At 39.1% G+C, this 22,185-nt stretch overlaps 1 protein-coding gene across 1 annotated transcript in view; it reads left to right on the top strand.

Annotated features, from left to right (window-relative positions):
* The window catches only part of PKHD1L1 (PKHD1 like 1), a 144,008-nt gene that overhangs the window by 110,290 nt on the left and 11,533 nt on the right, over positions 1-22,185 (top strand). Inside the window, exons 61-72 of the mRNA XM_084803031.1 lie at positions 1,299-1,428; positions 3,180-3,301; positions 5,381-5,471; positions 7,969-8,117; positions 8,196-8,318; positions 8,941-9,052; positions 9,133-9,249; positions 12,084-12,249; positions 14,826-15,058; positions 15,250-15,417; positions 18,155-18,312; positions 20,302-20,437. Of these exons, the coding sequence (XP_084659157.1) occupies positions 1,299-1,428; positions 3,180-3,301; positions 5,381-5,471; positions 7,969-8,117; positions 8,196-8,318; positions 8,941-9,052; positions 9,133-9,249; positions 12,084-12,249; positions 14,826-15,058; positions 15,250-15,417; positions 18,155-18,312; positions 20,302-20,437 (1,705 nt within the window). The remainder of the gene's footprint in view (positions 1-1,298; positions 1,429-3,179; positions 3,302-5,380; positions 5,472-7,968; positions 8,118-8,195; positions 8,319-8,940; positions 9,053-9,132; positions 9,250-12,083; positions 12,250-14,825; positions 15,059-15,249; positions 15,418-18,154; positions 18,313-20,301; positions 20,438-22,185) is intronic.

Genomic DNA, 22,185 nt, shown 5'->3' with positions numbered 1-22,185 from the left:
TCCCAATACTTGGGAGGCAGAGGCAGGTGTATATCTGTGAGTTTGAGGCCAGCCTGGTCTACAAAGTGAGTCCAGGATAGCCAGGGCTACACAGAGAAACCCTATCTCAGAGGGGAAAAAGGAGATTGGAAAGTTAAGAGAAATAGAAAAGAACATATTTCATAGGAGAAATAAAACTAATGTTTTTGGGGTTAAAGTTAAAACCTTTTGACCTTTGATATGGCTCAGCAGATATAGGTGCTTTCCACCAAGTCTGGCAACCTGAGTTCAATTTCCAGACCTACATAGTGAAAGGAGAGAACTGACCTCCAAAAGTTGTCTTCTGAGTTTCATTTATGTGATATAGTACAGAGAGAGAGAGAGAGAGAGAGAGAGAGAGAGAGAGAGAGAGAGAGAGAAGGGGGAAGGGAGAGAGAGATTAAATAAACAAGCAAATAAGTACAAAAATTTTATTAAATATGAAACCTCTGACATATTCACTGACTCATTCCTATCAACATTTGGATAATGATCCTTGCCTGCAGTGTTATTATTTAGTTGTTTCTTTAGGGTTTTGTTTTTTTTTAAGATAATGAAGTTTGTTTGTTTGTTTGTTTGTTTGGTGCAGCCTTGGCTGTTGTGGTTGTCCTAAAACTTTCTCTGAAGACCAGGCTGGCCTCAAACTCACAGAGATGGGCCTGCCTCTACCTCCAGAGTGTTGTGATTAAAGGCATATGCCACCACTGCCCAGCTAATTATTTAATTTTTAAAAATCACTACTAACAATTTAACTGTTCTGTAAAAACAATTTTATCACATTAGCATGTATTTCCGATAACAGAAATATAAGCACACATTAAAAAATCTTTAGAAATTTTTAATCTCAATTTAAAGTGGCTGTATGTTTTTTCATTTATTTAATCATAAATGCAAGACTTGGAATTTTTCCATGACTAAAAGACTATAGGGAATCATCTCTTTTAAGAAAGAGCATGTGTTTGTGATGAAAGCTTGTTTACTAAAAATTATTTACTTAAAATCTTTCTTTAAGTGTATTTAAATTTTATCATTAAAAATGTTCAGTTGGGCGATGGTGACACACACCTTTAATCCCAGCACTCGGGAGGCAGAAGCAGGTGGATCTCTGTGGTTCGAGGCTATCCTGGTCTACAAAGAGAGTTCTAGGACAGCCAGGACTACATGGAGAAACCCTGTCTTTTAAAAAAAAAAAAAAAAAGGAGCCGGTGAGGGGAGGGGAGGGAAGGGAAGGGGAGGGAGAGAGAAAGAGAGAATGTTCATCTGTTCCAAATATTCCCTAGATCCAAGAACGTGGCTCATCTTATGTTCGAGGCTGTGCATTTCATCATGGCTTCTCCCCAGCAATTGGTGTGTTTGGGACTGATGGATTGGACATAGATGACAACACCATCTACTTTACAGTAGGAGAAGGTAAGAGAATAATATTTTGGTTCACATAATGTGTCCTCTGAGGCAATCTCACTGTAAAATCTGTGGCAAGGTTGTTTAGTTGATCTTTCTGTGAAGGTGGAAGTGATCAGCCTGTGCTGTCCAGTAAGATGATCACTTGGCTACGTGTGTCTAATGAGCCTCTGAATTGTGCTAATGCAACTGTGGAGCTGCATCTGTGTTTTAATTTTATTTAATTAAATTTAATTTACTGCCAAATACCCACCTGTGACTGCACTGTCAAACAGCAGAAACTCGAACCTAAAGTAAGTTATCTGGTCGCTATTACTTTCAAATACCATGACTTAGGCTGGAAAGATGCCTCAGTGGTAAAAGCATTAGTTTCTCTTTCAGAGGACCCAGCTTAGACTCCTAGCACCAAGAAGGTGCCTCACAACCATCCTAATCCAGGAGCTCTGATACCTTCTTCTGACTTCTGCAGGCACCAGGCAAACACTCATAAACATAAAATAAATTAATCTAAAAATCTAATTATTATGACTTTATGATACATTTCAAATGTGGTTTTTATTATTCTGTGTATCTGTGATATGAATGGGAAGAAGGCATCCACACCATAGCATGCATGTGGAGGTCAGAGGACAACTTCACAAAGTCTGTTTAATCTCTCCACCACTGTGTGGGTTCCAAGGATGGAACTTGGGTACCCAGGCTTTGAAGCAAGCATATTTACCCACTGAACTACAGAGCCTGTTGAATTACTGTGACTTTTAGGCTACTCCTCACATGCTAATCATAAAGATTATCCACAAGTAAGGTCATTTTAAATAAGTTATACACAATACGAATATGTCTCTTTCATTTCTATCACATGAAGTAAATTATACAGTTATTTAATGTACATAAACATTATGCATCACTTACCAGGAAACTGAGACAGAGGGGAGGACGTTCTAGTGGGACTCTAGATGAGAGAAGCATGGGAGAATAGCAAAGTAGAAGGATCCAGAGGGTCCTAGAAGCCTACAAGTAGAACATTATGATAGGCAGATTTGGGCCCAGTGGTCCCTCTCAAACTAAGGCACCAGCCAAGGACAATACAGGTGGTAAACCTTAAACCCCTACCCAGATCTAGCCAATGGACAGAACACTCTCCACAGTAGACTGGAGAGTGGGATATGACTTTCTCACATACTCTGGTGCCTCACCTTTGACCATGTCCCCTGGAGGGGGAGACCTGGTGGCACTCAGAGGAAGGACAGCAGGTTACCAAGAAGAGACTTGATACCCTATGAGCATATACAGGGGGAGGTAATCCCCCTCAGGAACAGTCATAGGGGAGGGGAATAAGGGGAAAATGGGTGGGAGGGAAAAATGGAAGGATACAAGGGATGGGATAACCATTGAGATGTAACAAGAATAAATTAATAAAGGAGAAAAAATAAAATAAATAAATAAATTTTAAAAAATAAACATTATGCATATATTTATTAAAATCTGAGGCCAAGCCCACCAGGCAATTAATTTAACAAGTATCCAGAAGAGTCTAATTCAGTTAGCTCTTTATAATAGAAAGTTCACTACCAAAGAAATCATGGAACCCTTTCTAGTCTCAAACTAGAAAATTATAACTTTGCAGAAACAATGAAAGGCATCATCCATAGGATCAATTGCAACATGAACATGTCCTTTCTTGTCTTTTTTTTCTTTTTTTTTTTTCTTTTTTTTCTTTTTCTCTTTTTTTTTTTTTCCCTTGTCTTTTTTTAACACAGGTATAAGAATATGGGGGGATGCCAACAGAGTACGTGGAAATTTGGTTGCACTTTCTGTTTGGCCAGGAACCTACCAGAACAGAAAAGACTTCAGTTCAACACTTTGGCATGCAGCAATTGAGGTAGGGAGGACACCTGCATCACTTTGAACAAGTGTACCATGAACATCAATTCTGTGAAAGTTCTAACTCTCCACCTTGAATAGGAAGGACTTCTTCCTTGGGTGTTAATGATCTAATAAAGCAAATTAGTTGAGGAAGTGAATGAACATTTTTAATTGTCTTTTTCTTTGAGGATTTCATGTGTGTATACAATTTATTTTGATCATACCCACCCTCATTCCTCACCTTCTACTTTTACCAGAACATTCTCTCTCTCTCTCTCTCTCTCTCTCTCTCTTTACACCTTTATGTCCTCTTCCTATTTTACTCTATAGCCCACTGAGTCGGGTTAGTGCACCCGCTAGGCTCATGGCCATCTGCTGGGCTGTGGACAGTATTTTTGGGGACCACACTCTTGAAAAAAAAAAAACATGGCCTTCCTACCCTAACAGTCATCCACTGTCAATATCTCCTAACTAGGGGTGGCTCCTCATAAGCCCTTCTCCCACCCCTACTGGAATGTTGACCACCCTGATCTTGTGCAGGACTTATGCAAGTAGCCACAGATTTTGTGGGTTTGTGGGTGCAATGTCCCTGTCATATCCACAAGACACTATTTTACAGCAATCGCCTTGGCTGTTACAATCATTCCACCCCCTCTTGCATAATATTCTCTGAATCTTGAGGTCTTGAGGACTTGTGATGTGGTACCCAATTGATGATGGTGTGAGGGGTGGGGCTTTAATGTTAATGTTTGTTAGTTTAAATAATTCTCTTTCTTCCTTTCTTCTCCAGTGTTATTCGCCATTTTTAAGATCCAGGACAGACCTCTCTGCTGCTTTTAGATTGAGCATCTTGTGTACATTCTAGATGCAAGATTTCTTATATTTATTAATAAGTAATCATCTTACCCTTATTTCCCATGATGTTCTTTATTATTCCTGCAGTAGTTTGAGGGTATAAAGTAAGGCTTCCAAGAGGAAAATGGAGATTACAGAAGGGTTTAGATAAAAGTCAGCCTCCTCTTTAATAGTAATAGTAATGAAAAGGAATTTTAAAACAGCTCTTTTTCAAAGATGGTATAAGATTTAGTTTTGCTGTTGTGCTACTACTGATGGCTACCTTAAAGAAAAACCTAAAAGCAGGAATACAGCATGAGGTAACAATGATCTCTTTTTATCTATTTATAGATGGTAAAGTACAACCAAACATCAATTCCAAATCTATAAAGTTATCCATAGGATTTTTTTAAAGCTATCACAGTTTTTAAAAGTAACTGCTTAATATGCTTCAAAGGGAGAAAGTTTGCTTTTATTTTTGTTTTTTACTGCTTTGTTGAGACAACAAATAGAAACCAAATCTTCTATGATCCACACCTTAATTTTCTTGACTTTTTCATATAGTGAGATGGTAAGCTAATTGATATCATTTAAATTAACCTTGTCTTTGATGAAAGCAGATTTTACTAAATAATCAATATCACTGCTGAACCTCACAGTCCTTTGTAATGGCCTCAGATCTGTGTCTTCTAACGAATCAGTTAAATTGATGAGATCTGTTTTTGTTTTTGTTTTTGTTTTTTGAGACAGGGTTTTTCTATGTAGCTTTGGCTGTCCTGGACTCACTTTGTAGACTAGGGTGGCCTTGAACTCACAGTGACCTGCCTCCCTGAGTGCTAGGATTAAAGGCTTGTGCCATCACACCCAGCTGACAAGAAATCTTAACAAAAAAAAACCTTCCCATAATATTAGACTTTGGCCTAATGCTTATAAAATTTTAACCACGTCTTATGACTAAATAAGATGTAACCTCTGTGATGCACTTTCCTAGTGAAGAACTTAAGGACTTAACATGAGACTAGAGTTTTAACTCAGTGGTACAGAATTAGAATATGAAGCACACAGTGTAGCCTGCGACACCACAAAAGGGAAAACATAATGTGGCTTCATTTGTAATATGTATTTGAATGGGGTGAGTTACTATAATTCAAGCAAAACAATGAATAAGGTTTTTTTTTCCCCACATGTTGTTGAATGCTTAGATTGTTTCCATAATAGTGTACTAGACTAACCCTAAGCATTTTATCTGTTACTCTGCCAGATAAACAGAGGGACCAATACAGTCTTACAGAATAACGTAGCTGCTGGATTTGGAAGAGTAGGATACCGCATAGATGGTGAACTGTGTTCAAGTGAGTCCTTTAACATGGAATTGCCAAGACTATTATAAAAACGTATCCAAGTTATGAAAATGAACGATTAGCATTTGTCACTTTGATGTGTAGTATCTGCTTTTGAAGACTGATGCAAGGTACATGGCTTCAGAAGCATCCAGTCTAACAGATAGGTCTACTTGTTTTGTGTGTGTGTGTGTGTGTGTGTGTGTGTGTGTGTGTGTGTGTGTGTGTGTGTGTGTAGGGGTGACTGCAGGGGCCTTGCGAGTCCTAGACAAGGGCTCTGTGGCTGCGTTAATACCCAGATGCACTTCTAAGAAATATTTTTTCTTTCTAATGTTATAATCCTCAAATTCCAAGGGCTACTCCAGTTCTTGACTCAGTGGGTGTTGGAAGAGTGAGGACCTTGTTCCAATGCCACTTTATCCAAACCGCATCTCTACACATAAAGATGCGTGCCCCCAGGGCCGCGACACTGGGCTTTCCACCTGGTCTAGAGCAATGAATGCCCAGTACTTATGTACCAAAGGCTGCATGCGTGAAGAAGTCAACAGACAGAAGCAGTCTGCAGATACATCGCTCCACTGCATCCATGAGAAACCAAGAGCCAATCAAATACCGACTCTCTTGATGAGGTGGGAAGGACACAGGAAGGAAAGTTTGCACATTTCTGACTGGAAGCAAGGGAGCAAGGGGACTTGACATTCATTATTGCATAGTTTCTTTATGTTTTAAACATGTACATAAATTACCGCAAGATCATAAAGGAAAATTTTACTCAAGCCAATTTTATTCTTTCCCAAAATATATTTTGGAAAAATAAAGCAACTTTATCAGTAGATTTAACTGATTCTCTCATGTATGGTCTTATTAGATATTTAAGTCTGCAACAGCTTCAACTAGCTTTTCTTTGACAGGCAAAACACTTAAATCTATCATTTTCATAAACTTCTATAGAGTTGTTCTAATGGTTTTTTCATAAAATCAAAATATAACCCTTGGATATAAATATTTACTAGTAAGGTACAATAATACATAAATACATTTTTACTGATTGCTGATATCACTAAATGAAAATGCTTATAAATAAGTTTAAGGTCTGGAGAGTTGGCTCAGCACTGAAGAGCACCGCTTGCTCTTCCAGAGGGCTCAGGTTCAATTCCCAGCACCCACATGGCAGCTCACAGCTGTCTGTAACTCCAGTTCCAGGGGATCTGACACCTTCTTCTGGCTTCTGTGGACGCCAGGCACACAAGTGATATACAGACATACATTCAGGGAAAACACCCACTTACATAAAGCAAAACAAATTATTCAGATGAATGAAACAAAACCAGGAATCTTCAAAACTTAAAAAAGGTTGTATTTATAGCAATGGAAATATAAAACATCGAGGAGAAAAAGGGTCTTTAAGTTCCTGCAAAACTTGTCATTTTATGCAGTTCATCCCAGAAATGGTCTGAAGTTCCAGCAAGGGCACAGTGGCCTACTTGGGTCCAGAGATAGGGCTGTCTCTTCCAAGGGCCATCACTATGCAGAAACGGTGAATGTGAGCACATTCTTCCGGGGAAACAAACTCAAGCCAAGGCCAGAAATAGAAGGCAAAATTCAAAAGACTAGGAAAAGGGAAAGCGAATGGAAGATAGGAGGGATCAGGTATCACTGGACCTTAGTGAGCCAGCATCTTAGCACAACTTAGGAAGGATGCTGCTTGGTGAGTATAGTGTTTTTCAGTGTATTTGGATCATTGATCCAATTTTGACTTGAGCAAAACTTTCACTAAAATCTTCTTCCATATCAGTAATAAGTATAGTGTTTTTGTTATAGAGAGAATTTGTAAGCTACCTTGTTTTGGTTTGTTTGATTCGATTTTAAGATTAACACTGAATTCGAGATTAAAACTGTTTACGTACATGGAAACTGGGGTTCCAAGAGATTAAACAGCTTTTATAAGGTCAACCCAAAACACAATAACCCAAAAATACATTTAGTGAATTCTATCTCTGAATTTGGCGATGGTAAAAATCTATTTGCAATGGAGTGGACTGAAGTGTTATTTTGAATCAGGTGTTCAATAATTGCCTTTTAGGAAAATGACTCTTGAAAATGGTGTGTCCAGAAAAGGGCAGTAGCAAAGAGATGTGGATGGAGATGAATTTTTACATATGCATGTCATATTTCAAGCTTATACTTGTTTTGATCTAAACACCATGCTCTTTCAAATAAAACCCATGCTTGTATTAAATTGATACAGTAATTAGGGAAGTTCATAGTATCCGTTGTTTTACAATTTGCAAGTGAATGCATAATTATTCTGGGAAATAAAAGGAAAATTAGACAAAAGTAATGCCAAGAAAATGAACCATGAATAATAGCTCCATTAAGTCATCATCACATTAAAAATTTTACATCATAAAATATACACATATATAATAGTATATATAACCAATAATGATGATTCAAATTGTAAAACATCCCTTGTACTGTTGTCTTTGGTTTCATATTGTCTTCCAAGGCCAGGCTAATCCCATGGAAAACTGGTTTAACAATGAAGCCCATGGGGGCTTGTATGGCCTCTACATGAACCAGGATGGGCTTCCTGGCTGTTCCCTGATACAAGGATTTACCATTTGGAACTGCTGGGATTATGGAATTTATTTTCAGGTAAATATTGAAGACAGCGGTGGCCTGTTTTCTCTTACGCTCATTCTTAGCACTATATAACTGCAGCTTCTCTTACAGACCACAGAGAGCGTGCACATCCGTAATGTCACCCTGGTGAACAACGGGATGGCCATTTTTCCAATGATCTACTTGCCACCTTCCGTGTCTCACAAAATTTCCAGTAAAACAGTAAAAATTAAGGTAAGAAATCGGTAAGAGGAAAGAGTAACACGGAGGGAAGTGAAGTTCTTAGGTTTCTGATGAGAACGATGTCCTCGGTGTCTCCTGCAGATGCCCTTTCTTCCTAACCACTCTGCCTTCCATCCCCCCCACCACCATCACCACCTCCGCTTCTTCTTGGCAGAATCTGTGGCAGTTCGCCGCAATTTCATCCTCTCCACTGAGGCTTTTCAGAACCAGCAGAGATGTTAATAACACTCCTCCACTTTGTGTTTCTTTTCTTTATTTATTTAATTAATTTACTCAGATTACATCTCAGTGGTGATCACTTCGTGTCTCTTATATATTGCTGGAAAGGTCTGTACTTCTATCATCCCAGAAATTGAACGTTTCATTTGATATAATCATTCGCGTGGTCACCTTCCTGTTTTCGTCTGAATCTCAATCCTGTTGGTGTCGTCAGTCTCAACTTTTTCTTCTTTGATCTTTATTTGATAAACAGTCTACTTCTGATATTTTTAGTTTTGTGTTGTTGTTGTTGTTGTTGTTGTTGTTGTTGTTGTTACCATACAGTTCAGTATTGTTGTGTTTTCTTTTAGGAAGAGTGAGTACTAATACTATATTAATTGTCTATTTTTGATAGAACTCATTAATTGTTGGAAGTAGCCCTGAGTTTAACTGCTCTGATGTCTTAACTAATGACAGTCCTGATGTGGAACTTACCTCTGCACACCGAAGCTCGAGACCCCCATCAGGTAAAAATTTGGAATTTTGTTGTTGGTTTTAATATATGTACATATGCAATTTCTGTTAACTTCTTTCTTTTTACTAAAAGGTGGGAGAAGTGGGATTTGTTGGCCGACATTTGCTTCAACTCATAACATGGCCCCTCGAAAGCCCCATGCTGGGATCATGAGCTACAATGCTATCAGTGGCCTTATGGATGTCTCAGGCAAGTTTAAATATAGTCTTTCACAAAGCTACTTAATTTTATAGAAATATGTGAAGCACCTATGGATCAATAATGCTACATAGTCAGGGAGGTATTCAAGTTGATTTCTATAGTAGTCTGCTAAATGTGTTTTAGCATGACAGTACAAGAAATCACATTTCAAAATCAATTTCAAGGATGGCTCCTTAGTGAAATTAATATGTGGATGTATGTTGTGTATATGTGTAAGGTGAATGCGCATTACCCACATGTGGCTATGCATGAGGCCACATGTGAAGGCCAGAGCAGGATGTTTCTCATCCTCTATCATTCACTGTGTTGTTTCCTTGAGATAAGAAAGCCCATTGCTTCGGCTGAGCTGGCTGCCTAGCAGGTTCACAACCCACTCATCTCTGACCCCCTCAAGCCATGCTTGGCCATTTACGTGGCTCCTAAGAATTCAAACTGAGGTCTTCATACTTGTAGACCAACCACTTTTACCCACAGAGCCATTTTCATAGACCCTTAGTTGTTACATATTGAAGAATGATATTTAATATTTCTCCTAGAATGACGGAAAAGCATTGGCATAGTGATTGAATATTAATTTGTACAAATAGCAAAAGGCTCTTTCTGTTGCTTCTAGGCCCCCTAACCAACCAGCTAAGTCACTTCACGCTGCCTGGGAGTCCATATGTGCGCTTCTCTCCCAGAGCACTATAATAATGCATTAGAGACAACAATACTTCGCCACCCACAGAAGTCATCCAAATTCATTAGTTTATCACAATAGATCTCAGGGCCACTTCCTGTGCCCACTGTTTAGATCAGGCTCCCTATAAATAGAATAAGAAGTGAAATTTTTGCCAAGTGGTTTGTTGAAAGCGTGCTTTCAGAAAAAAAGGGCATAGAAGAGGAAAAACTAGGACAGAGGAAGGAACTACGTGAGGATTTGGGTTCGCTGTAGTGTGGCTTTCACCTGAGTATTCAGAGAGCTGTGGAAGCCAAACTTCACCCCATACTTTTCCTAGGGGATTTTCCTATCTCCTTTTGGTCAGGCCTGGCTATACCTCTATCAGCAATGATGAGGAGTATCTAATTTTTAAGACAAGTGAGGCCATATATGATCAGGAGACATTTTTTAGAAATGATAAAGCTAGGCCGGGCGTGGTGGCGCACGCCTTTAATCCCAGCACTCGGGAGGCAGAGGCAGGCGGATCGCTGTGAGTTCGAGGCCAGCCTGGTCTACAAAGCGAGTCTAGGATAGCCAAGGCTACACAGAGAAACCTTGTCTCAAAAAACCAAAAAAAAAAAAAAAAAAAAAAAAAAAAGAAATGATAAAGCTGTAAATGGTTTTCAGTCCACACTTACAAGAGGAGCTAGAGTTGACCTCACTAGTCTAATAAAAATCTAGGAAAGATACAAATAGCACCTACCATTGCATTTAATTTCTGTACATCTGTTATTATTCATGCAAAGAATTTCTTAAGAAAAAATATATTTAATAAGGGTAGTAGAAAACATTTAAGAATTTTGGAAATGGCCTTTTTGTTGAAGTTATTTTTATAAAACTGTCTTTGTTTCTCTTAGCTTATTTCTTAACCCAGCTATCACACAAATATTTGAGACTCTTTTTGTAACACAAGGCTTCACAACACAATCTGAGCAGTTTAACTCTGTTCTTAACCTTCTGTGCTATTTTTGTCTCGCTCCCAGCAAACATCCCAGTGATTCTCGAACTTTGTAGCTTGCTTCGGCTCCAGCTCCTTCCTCCTGATCTTCCTTGGACCTCTGCCCATGGATGAACGTCTTGGCTGAGTCCCCTGCTTCTTCTTCTAACTCCTCCTCCCCTGGCTAGCAGAAGTCCAGCCCTATTCTCTCCCCTGCTCACCTACTGGCTGTAAGCTGCTTTGTTGACATATCAGGGGGATAATTGGGAAGCAGAGTTTACATAACATTTAGACTGGAACCAGAATTTAAACTATACAATAACCTTATGCATACACCTTTGAGTTATTGGATTTTTGGCTTTTTGTTTGTTTGTTTGTTTTTCGAGACAGGGTTTCTCTGTGTAGCCTTGGCTGTCCTGGATTTGCTTTGTAGACCAGATTGGCCTCAAACTCACAGTGATCCACTTGCTTCTGCCTCCCGAGTGCTGAGATTAAAAGCATGTGCCACCACTGCCCGGCCGAGTTATTGGATTTTAAGTATGATTTTAAAACTGTCTTATTTAATCCATGGGGCACATAATATGTACAAAGAGGCCAAAATAAAAACAATGTATCAGTTAATTCTTGTTTCATAAAAACTAGCCTGAAAACTTAGAGCTTAGAGCAATCAATTAGCTCACAATCAGTGGGTTTGCAATCGGGATTTTCTTAAGCCAAGTCATTCTTTAGCAATTGTCGCCTGGACTTTTTCACTGAATGTCTAATAGTTTACAGGATATATCCAGGCTGGCTAGTTAGAAATAGCCTTACTTCCTGCTATAGATTGCGATTGCTATGTGCTATTGCTGGCCACTAGCTTTGGTACTAGGAATGACTGAGCCATGTGCATCCTTGGCTTACTTACACATTGAACATTATGAAGTTCCAAGAAGCATCAAGACTTCTAGCCCCGATATGAAAGCATTCTCTAGATGTCTTCTTATGACACAATTAATACTGTCCTATTATATAAGCAAAGTGTCACTGCCAACTGAGAGAAAGTGTGGGAGAGGATTGCCCAGGTGCTGAGTTGCCATCCGCCATAAATTCTGGAACTCCATGTTCAAGGCAGTGCTGGGCAATATAATTCCGGTCTTAAATCTTTCTCCAGGAAGAATTATTACTTTTCTATTATTTATGTTTTAGGTTCAACATTTGTTGGATTTAAGGATGTTTGTTCAGGAGAAACTAATGTGATATTCATTACTAATCCTTTAAATGAAGATTTACAGCATCCAATCCATGTGAAGAATGTACAGCTGGTCGATACTATTGAGCAATCCAAAGTGTTTATACATAGACCTGACATAAGGTATCATTATGAATTATGAAACCTCATTATTTTCCTTATTAACTGTCTGCTCTATGTCCCCTGTTAAACATTTGAAAAGGTTACTACATTAAAATCACTGATACATCTAGAAGCCAGTAGCACTGATGTATATGAGACTTTAAGCATGTTCAGTTGTTTTCAAAACTAAGCTTTACTGTATGTGTTCTCACATTATGTTTCATGCAGCATCAGTGACATCATTGTTAAATCAGCATCAGTGACATCATTGTTAAATGGAAACACAGAGATGCAGGTTTCATCTGCTCTCCATGTTACTGTTTGTCCATCAGTCATCATAAAGGGATAAGAGACATCTCTGTATCACTTCTTTTTATTACATTTTGTTACCTGTTGTTTATCACAGGCCTTCTGAAATAGTGCTTGGGAACTACACATCAGTTACTCTAATCACGAAGATTATAATTATATAGAAACTCAGAACTTACATTTTTCTGATTATATAATATCAAGACATCTCTAGAAAATGATTCCATAGATTTGACATCATAGAATAATCTAGTCAACTCCTGATTTTTTTTTATATAACATAAAGAACAGGAATTTAGGTGTAAGACAACATTTGAGAAAAGAAATTTTCTGTCAGAAGTACTTGGCCAGCTTATGGAGACTAAAAGGAACAATGCTCTGTAACTGGATAGGCATCCTTTGCCCTGAGAGAGAGTGTTCCGTAAGTAGCTTGACTTCATACGATTTGATGCTGATGACAGCCCAACATTTATTTGTTTAATTAATATTGAACCATGGTAGTTTATTCAACAGAGCCACTTCCCATTTTAAAATTAACATGGGCTAATCTAGTAGTCATTGAAGTCTTCAGGTTTCATGTCTAATTTTAATGTCATGCATAATTTTATTTCTATCTATTCATGTATAGTTTTAAAGTCTAGTATACTGTGATTATTATACTGTGATTTTAGTTACCATTTCTTTTAGTTTTATTTCTAGCAGATATTGTTGGTAAACTCCAGGTCTCCCTTGCCAAATAGTGTACTCTGCCTTCAAAAGCTATAAATGTTGGTGATTAACAAACAAGGGCACCCTTTTTTACATTTGTGGTTACAGAAATCCCTGCATTAAAAATTGTTATCATCACCCTTGCGTTCTAGGGAAATGACTCACTCATTCTGGAGAATAAGGCTGCCCCACCCTAACTCATGCTGAGGTAGCAACATCTCTGCAATGCAATTAACTTTCCAAGACACTTCATAGGATCAGAATGAAGCTTGTCTGAAGAGCACAGTCAGGCATGCTCTATGTTGCTTCTCCGCCTCCATTTTGAAAGGCACCCTTTGATAACTCACACAAAAATCTATTTTTGAGGCTCCTGGTCACCTGAATGAAGACAGAGCCCACAGCCACACAGTTTGAGGGTCCCTCAGCACTTTCATTACAGATTTGTTTACAAAAGCTCACTATACGTACTTAAATGTAAAGAACACAAGAAGTACTAAAATATTTGTTAAAATTCTCCCAAGCATTTGTATTATGGAAAGAGATATACTATGTTTCACATGACAGAACAAGCTTTCCACTACTACATTGTTGCTAGGACTCTGACATGAAACATATTTCTTCACTGTATACGTCATATCAACCCTAAGTATACAATATATGACCTATATGTGCGATACGGAGCAGCCTTTCATTATATCTGCAGACAATCAAGTAACTGGGCAGGTAACTGAAAACGAAGCCAATATATCATTTTAGGTTGAACTGTGTGAGACATTTAGGATATTTTACTTAAAGAATTGTTACCAGTATATAACAGAAGGCTCACAATCCAACTTTATCTGTGCATACATAAACAAGAGGCTATAACAACTCATAGCAGGCTTCAACCAGCAAAGAGTCTAAGACAACAGGTAGGAGGTAAAATAGGCAACTATTGTTAAATATTTATATTATTTTATGGTAAATAGTAGTTTATCATTTGTGGAGACAATAAAGATTAAGAAAGTTAAAAAAAAAAAAAAAGGGCTGGAGAGATAGCTCAGAGGTTAAGAGTACTGGCTGTTATTCCAGAGGTCCTGAGTTCAATTCCCAGCAACCACATAGTGGCTCACGACCATCTATAAAGAGATGTGGTGCCCTCTTCTGGCATGGAGGCAGAATACTGCATAAATAATAAATAAATCTTTAAAAAAAAAAAAACAAAAAAAAAACAGAAATTTAACAAAGACCACCTGGCCAACATAGAGATTCCTTTCCTGTTACAACAGTGTAATCTGCTGCATAGAAAAATGTTAGTATATTGTGAACAACACACAAAAATCAAGCATATTATTAAACAAAATATGGAACTCCAACACGGAGTTCTAAGCATATATCCCATATATACAACTTATCATTCTGAAATGCTAATAACTTCATAGTAGAGATCTAAATAAACACCATGAAAAAGAATCCTCCTCCTTGCAATGCTAACTGTGTAGGCCACTTTGTTCCACTAGAATTTTTTTTTTTTTAGAAATTCTTTTTGAAATAAGACTCAATCACTGGCCTCAGTCATTTATTTTGGCTTCTCTCCGCAGTAAAGTGAACCCATCTGATTGTGTGGACATGGTTTGTGATGCCAAAAGAAAGTCTTTCCTTAGAGACCTGGATGGTTCCTTTCTGGGGAATTCTGGGTCAGTGATCCCACAGGCAGAATATGAGTGGGATGGAAACAGGCAACTGGGAATCGGGGACTACAGAATTCCGAAGGCGATGCTCACGTTCTTGAATGGAAGCAGGATTCCTGTCACTGAGAAAGCACCTTATAAAGGTTGGTGGATCTTACTCTGTTATGAAACCTCAAGCTTATGAAACAAAATGCTTTTTCCCCCCAAGAATCGAGTGTTGAACCAATAACTTGTAGGTTCCACTTATTGACCTTATATACATGGTAAAGATAATAGGCAGAAATTTTGCGGAGATAGCCTGTCATTTCTAAACCATGAATATGCGTGTTTCTAGGCATTATTAGAGATGCCACCTGTAAATACATCCCAGAGTGGCAGAGCTATCAGTGTTCTGGAATGGAGTACGCCATGATGGTTATAGAGAGCCTGGATTCTGACTCAGAGACTCGAAGACTTTCCCCAGTGGCTCTCATGAGCAACGGCTATGTTGATCTCCTTAATGGTAAGTGCTCAGTGTAAATGAACCTGAGTTAGTCAAAGCATTTATTCGATACATAGAGCAATCTGCAAAATTATTTACATACAAATACAAAGACTTCTTTGCTTTCCGTATGTAAGAATTATCTATGTGGAAAGGGGAGATTTGACTTTTTAGCAGTTCCCCATTCACAAAAGCCAGGGCATTTGTTTCATATTGAATATTTGAAGGAAAAGGAAGAAGAAGAGAAGAAGGAAGAGCCAAAGACAGTAAAAAATGAATAGAAAATGTATTCCTATAATGATTGTCACTCTTTTATTGATAAGGATGCATAAATATTTTTGAAGAAAAAGATTGGCCTAAACATGTTCAAAAATATCCTTTGCCTTATATAAAGTATAAGAGTGCTTGATAATGTGACTTTCAGAATACTTAAAAAGGGTATTGTGATCCTCTGATCTTTATTCTATAAATCTTTGGACCTGCTTTGCAGTTTTGTTGCTGTTGTTTGTTTGTTTTTGTATAACATAAACAGAGCTTTTTTTCTCTGACGTCTGAGAATAAAGGTTCAGAGTCTAGGTTTCTCCTATTCTGGTCTTCGACAGCTTGAATAAAAATAGGAGGAAATGGGTTCCATAGAGATTCAGATTGACTTTGGAGACCAAGAATTTTTCAATTATTAAGATTAATTTCTAAAAGGTACCAAAGGCACAGGACAGGGATTCATTGTACATCCCCAAATCAGTGCTAGGATTCAAATGTTACTCTCTCAGCAAGCTTAGCACTGAAGAGGCACAGACCCTGGACCACACAGATTCCCATGCGCTGCTGTGCCATAACGTGGTGTCAGAAACAGTCAGCCAAATGGCCATTCTCTCACAGAATCTGCTTTTACAAAACCTGTGGAGAGACCAAATGTACTAAATAGAGAAATTTGAAAGTTCCATGATTTTCTGGCTTTTGTCACTTAGTTTCTGTAGCCAGCGATCAAGGTCAAATACTGCCTTTTAGGTTTGCACAGCGGAGGCTCTGGGGGATAATTTCAGAGAACTCAGTGAATAATGACGGCGAGAAAAGTGAAAGAGAAGTTTTCAAATCGCTCTGGTTTTGTGATGGAGAGATGTGATTATATTTATTTTTACACTTACCTCTTCTGAAAGGATATGAGCTTTCCATTCACCACAGTGACACATTGTTTCTCTTATCAATAAGTCAATAGTATCGATCCATTTTAAAAAGTGTTAAGTAGATGGATGATACTACTGGGGGAAAAAATCATGAAGGTGCTGTGAAATTGTGTAAAATAATGGAGAAGAAAATACTCACAATAAAAGTTACTGAATACTACTAAAATTTCCTTTCAAATCTTTTTTGTTTTGTTTTGTTTTTCTACACAGTGTTTTTCAGTGTAGCCTTGGCTGTCCTGGACTCTCTTTGTAGACCAGGCTGGCCTCGAACTCATACTGATTTGCCTGCCTCTGCCTCCCAAGTGCTGGGATTAAAGGCATGCCCGGCTCTCCTTTCAAATCTTAATGCCAAATTTTATTTTTAATATATGGCCTTTTGGCTTTAAATTTTTTATTTTATATACAGACATTTACATATGGTTGTTTTTAAAACACCCATAGAAGATATTTTTAAAGCAGGATTTATAGTTTGTGTGCTAAGGGATAAGGTTATAGTCTCCTTGATATTTAGAAGTTTATATTGATTTAAAATTTGATTGAAATCCGGGTATAAATATTAATAAGGTTCTAAGCGAGCCAGACATTTCAGCAAGCTTAGTGAAGAAATCCCTCAGGAGAGTCTTGTCAGTCAGATCTCATATTGTTTTTATTAAAATAAAATAGAGAAGTTTGCTGTGAAATAGAAAGCCATGCTGTACTGATTCTGAACATGGCTAGACTCGAGGGGGAAAAAAAGCTATCTGCTATGTCTCAGCTGTTTCGAGTATCTGCTTGAAGATAGAGTGCACTCACGTGGTTTTAGCTCATTAATCACATTAACTCTCCAGAGGTGCCTATGCAACTGCCTAACAAAAATTTACTGTTACTATTACTGAAAAAAAAAAAGAATAAAGGCTTGACTCAAACAAGCCTGCTAGCTGGCCATTACATGGCAGGCCCAGTGAGCGTCTTGTTGTAGAGCAAGTGCAAGGATACACTGGACAGCTTAGTGAAATACTGCTTCAAAGTAAAAACCTATATCAACGGTCAAGGAAGCAGTTCAGAGGGAAGGTTTGTGCCTAGCGTGCATGGGCCCTTAGGTTCAATCCCTGCAGCTCCCCCAAGTCAAATGTGTTGCGGAATTTATGGATTGGCTAATAAGCAAATGAGCAACGGCCAAAACCATTGACGAGTCTTGTTCGGGAATACAGATGTCCACTCTTTGTTGGTAGGCTCCATCTTAACAAGTGTGCCATTGTGCACTGCCTAGAAACAACTTCAGAAAACTGGGGGATCTTGAACATACTGCGTTAGTGACGAATGTGAATCAGTAAAACAAATCTTAGGTAAACAAATTATTATCCCTTTAGCCCCAGTCAGTATGAAAGTAAGGGTAACAGGAGCAAGTTGCTTGTCTGCTTTCCATTTTAAGTCAGAGTTGGAGAGCCAGCTTAGAATGATAGGTTTACATGCCGAGCTTATATCTGAACTAAACCCTGGCAATTTACTTTCAATATAATGATTCTTCATATTTTGTGGGAGAAAAAAAACATTCTTCAAATAGGAACATGGACTTAAATTATGCGTGGATTTAGGCCCACAGGACCATGGCTGGTGTGTAGGGTATACATGCCAAAGAAGGCTGTCCCTGTTCCATGGCATCGTGGCTCTGAACAAAACGTACGAGGTTTACTTCACTGGGACCAGCCCTCAGAATCTTCGGCTGATGTTGCTTAATGTTGAACATAACAAGGTGAGCCTAGATCAAAACAGTACCTGAAAGGTTGTTGGTATTGCTAGCGACTGACTGTCATTCCTGCTTTCTCTAATATTGTCATCCTTCCGGCTCATTTAAAAAGATCAATTGATGTGTAGTGGTGAGGGTGGTATTGACCTGGAGAGGTTTTCTCTGTGTGAAAGATTGCCCCGGCCTGCCGGGGTTCGACTAATGCTCGGGAGGAAAATTTTCCTGTATAGAGACAGAACACTAGACACAAAGAAGGGGGCAAGTCTACATTCTGATCAAACCCCGTTTATTGAAAACGTTGACAGAGTTTATATAGGCACAGAGGCATGGGTATTTGCGTAAGCAAGGGTTGCTACGGATACCTAACTCTGGAATGCTCCAGCAGGTAGGTATCTATCTTTACAGCTGCTAATTGCAGGAGAGAAAGTCCAGGAAAGTCGTGAAGGATCTGGTTAGTCAGGAAAAAGCTCCCAGAACTGCTGCTCACAGGCAGCTGGCCCTTAATCTGATCTTATCAGTAGTCCCCACCGGAAAAGGAGTAGCTCGCGGGTCTGGAATGACCAGCCCCCACAATAAACCACAACAGGTGTCTAACTGCCGACCTACGACAAGGTCAGCTAGTTTCTGGTGAATGGCAGACTTCTGGAGAAATAGGAACCTAGGTTCTGACAAGATGGCTGAACATTGGCCATGTAGCCCGTCCCCAACAAAAGAGCAAGCATGTGCCAGCACTTCCTCCCAACGTGTACTGCTGCCAGCACTCAGGGTATGAGGGCTGACGGTGGTCTCTACGACAGTGTGACTGGCAGGCAAGTCTGAGGCTTTATACTAAAATCATGGCATGCTTAACGTTATAGCTTCACTTTCTTATCCTTACATGTTGCTATTAGGCATAGACACGCCAGAGGAATTTATTGCAGTGTTTTCAGCCTGTGATTTGAAATATCTTTGACAGTGTCAAATCTTTGCTGTAAGTGGAACCCAGCTGGGAGCGTTACATTTATTCAGACTCTCGGTGGGGAAAAGTATAGTGTTGCACATAGTAGCCCCATAATTCGGACTTTCTTTCCTGCATAAGAGGAGGCTTCAAAGTCCTAGAATGTTAGACACAGGAAAACCTTTGAGCTGGTGAAGCAGGGAGCACAGGGGGCAGTGGGAGACATCCTTCCCAGGCGACAGTCCATCCTTCAATTGCTCAAGATAAAACATGGGCAGGAGTAGTGTGTGTGTGTGTGTGTGTGTGTGTGTGTGTGTGTGTGTGTGTGTGTGTGTGTTTTTACCTCTCACTCTGTTACATTCCTTACCCAATCTAACCATGAATCCTGCTGAGCTGTCAAACATCCAGAGTCAGTGGACCTCTTCCTGCCACTCAGGGCAGTTTGTTTTACCTGCATCTACCTTTGCCCGCCAGTGGTCTGCTTTCGCCTCAGCCGGGCAGGAAGGGATAGGATTCTCCTCTATAGGAAAGGCCAGATCGATCGGGTCCTGCCTCTGCCTTGCATTATCCCCACGCTCATCTGTGTGAATCAAAGCCTTCACGGTGACCTGCGAGACCCCGTGGGAATCTCCCATGTTTCGACTGATTTTTAGGAGTCTTCCTACTGAAGTTTTATGCATTTTCAACACTGCAAATTTAATTTTGTGTATCTGTAAAGCAGAATGCTGCTAAGTATCTCCCAGCCCCTGGATTCAAAAGTCTCTTTTGTACTTTATTATCTTTGAAAGGGACCCTTTCTTCAGCCTGGTGTGTTGCTCCTGTAATAACTTCTTACTTACATTACACTCTTCTAGTGGGACTTGTCACTTGGGGACTAATTTATCATATTTGCATGAATGGTTAAATGCAAGCAGATTTTTAATCTTTGTCCTATATTTGCCCTAAGTTCACAAAAACTTGGTTTCAGTATTTTATAAAAGGTGTACATAGTTGGAATACATTCTAAATATTCTGTCTTATTGCTCTAATAAAAACACAAAAATGTTTGTTTTTAACAGGCGGTTCTAGTAGGGATTTTTTTTTCCACACTTCAGCGTTTGGATGTCTATGTGAACAATTCCTTGGTCTGTCCCAAAAATACAGCTTGGAATGCCCAGAAGAAACACTGTGAATTTGACAGGCATCTGAATGCAGGTATTTCTTCAGAACAGTGTACATAGCTGGTTACTTGTAAATGTTTCATTTTTACATTATTTCTTTTGATATTGGTGAATAAAGAAGAAAGTAAGTTTTTAGCCCCACTCAGCAAGAACTAGGATGTGATTCTTCCTAAGTGCATTGAACGCTCACTGCTGGTGGAAACCTGGACCTCCCTAACTTTGCTTATTACTTCCTACCCAAGTTTTCCTTTCCTGTGTATGGAGCTTACCTATTCATATGTTCAAAAGAGATTTAGGTCAGATTTTTTTTTACTTCCTCTCTGTTTTATTTCTGTTGTATAGAGAGGCCAATGCATGAATTAATTCTAGATATGGTAAGTATTAAGAAAGCTCATAGGGCTGGAGATATGGCTCAGAGGTTAAGAGCATTGACTGTTCTTCTAAAGGTCCTGAGTTCAATTCCCAGAAACCACATGGTGGCTCACAACCATCTATAATGAGATCTGGTGCCCTCTTCTGGCCGAATATTGTATAAATAAATAAAAAAAAATAAAAAAAAAAAAACCTAGAATATTAAAGCCGAGCGTGGTGGCGCATGCCTATAACCCCAGCACTCAGGAGGCAGAAGCAGGTGGATCGCTTCTCGTTCGAGGCCAGCCTGGACTACAAAGCAGGTCCAGGACAGCCGAGGCTACACAGAGAGACCCTGTCTCAAAAAACTAAAAAAAAAAAAAAAAAAAGAAAGAAAAGAAAAAAAAGCTCATATAATATCAGCATTATTACTTAAATATGACACAATGAACTTGATTTAAATGTAATAAATTTTAAAAGCTACATTTATCTACATAGTGATATTTATAAACCAAGAGTTATCCCTGTTCATTTAGGGCTTTTTACTCAGCCGACACTGTGTTCCCTGAGTGCACCTGGCTCAGCGATCTGTGTGCTCTGTGATCTGGGCGCACCATTGCAGAAACGCTAACAGCAAAATATAAGCTAGACCTGGAAGTATGAATGAGTGGCCAATACTCTTTTCCATTTATAAAACAAGTCTTGTTTTAACTACTAATAAAATAGTTAAAATTCCCAGAAACATCCTCTCATGTCTGACACCGGGCTCTCGGTCCCTTATAATATATTAGTCATTGTTAACTTACCCGAAAGTAACAAACAGCGGAGTGAAGGGAGGTAGGGGAGGTGATGTCATTTGCAAGTCTCCTCAGACTACTATAGCAAGCCCCCACAGACTTAAGCAGTACATGTTATTTTCTTTTTGCTTTAACAGCACAAACCATCGACTCACTCATTCATTCATCCATTATTGACAGGGTTTCTCTGGGTAGCCTTGGCTGTCCTGGAACTTGCCTTGCACACCAGGCTTGCCTTGAATTCAGAGATCGCTGTCTCTGCCTCCCAAGTGCTAGAGTTAAAGGCATGAGGCCCCATGCTGGCGTTTTTATTTTTCTGCACAGTTCTGGAAGGAGCCCATGGTCAGATTCTGGACCAGAGACTTTTTGTTGAACTGCAGAGGCTTCTTTCTTGCTGTGTTCTCACTCTGCATGAAAGCTCTCTGGTCTCTTTTCTTTTTTTTTTAATATTTTATTAATTTATTCCTATTACGTCTCAATTGTTAGCCCATCCCTTGTATCCTCCCATTCCTCCCTCCCTCCCAGTGGTCTCTTTTCTTTAAAAGTCCCAGTTCTAAAATGAAGTCTTCGCTCTCAGCCTCATGTTAGGATATTTTTCCTCCAAGGAGCTCTGCTTACAAATAGCACCAGGGAA

This window comes from Acomys minous, assembly GCF_964271855.1.
Source record: "Acomys minous genome assembly, chromosome: 12".
Lineage (NCBI taxonomy): Eukaryota > Metazoa > Chordata > Mammalia > Rodentia > Muridae > Acomys > Acomys minous.
The sequence above is the reverse complement of the archived record's forward strand: the minus strand, read 5'-3'. Positions and strand labels throughout refer to the sequence as shown.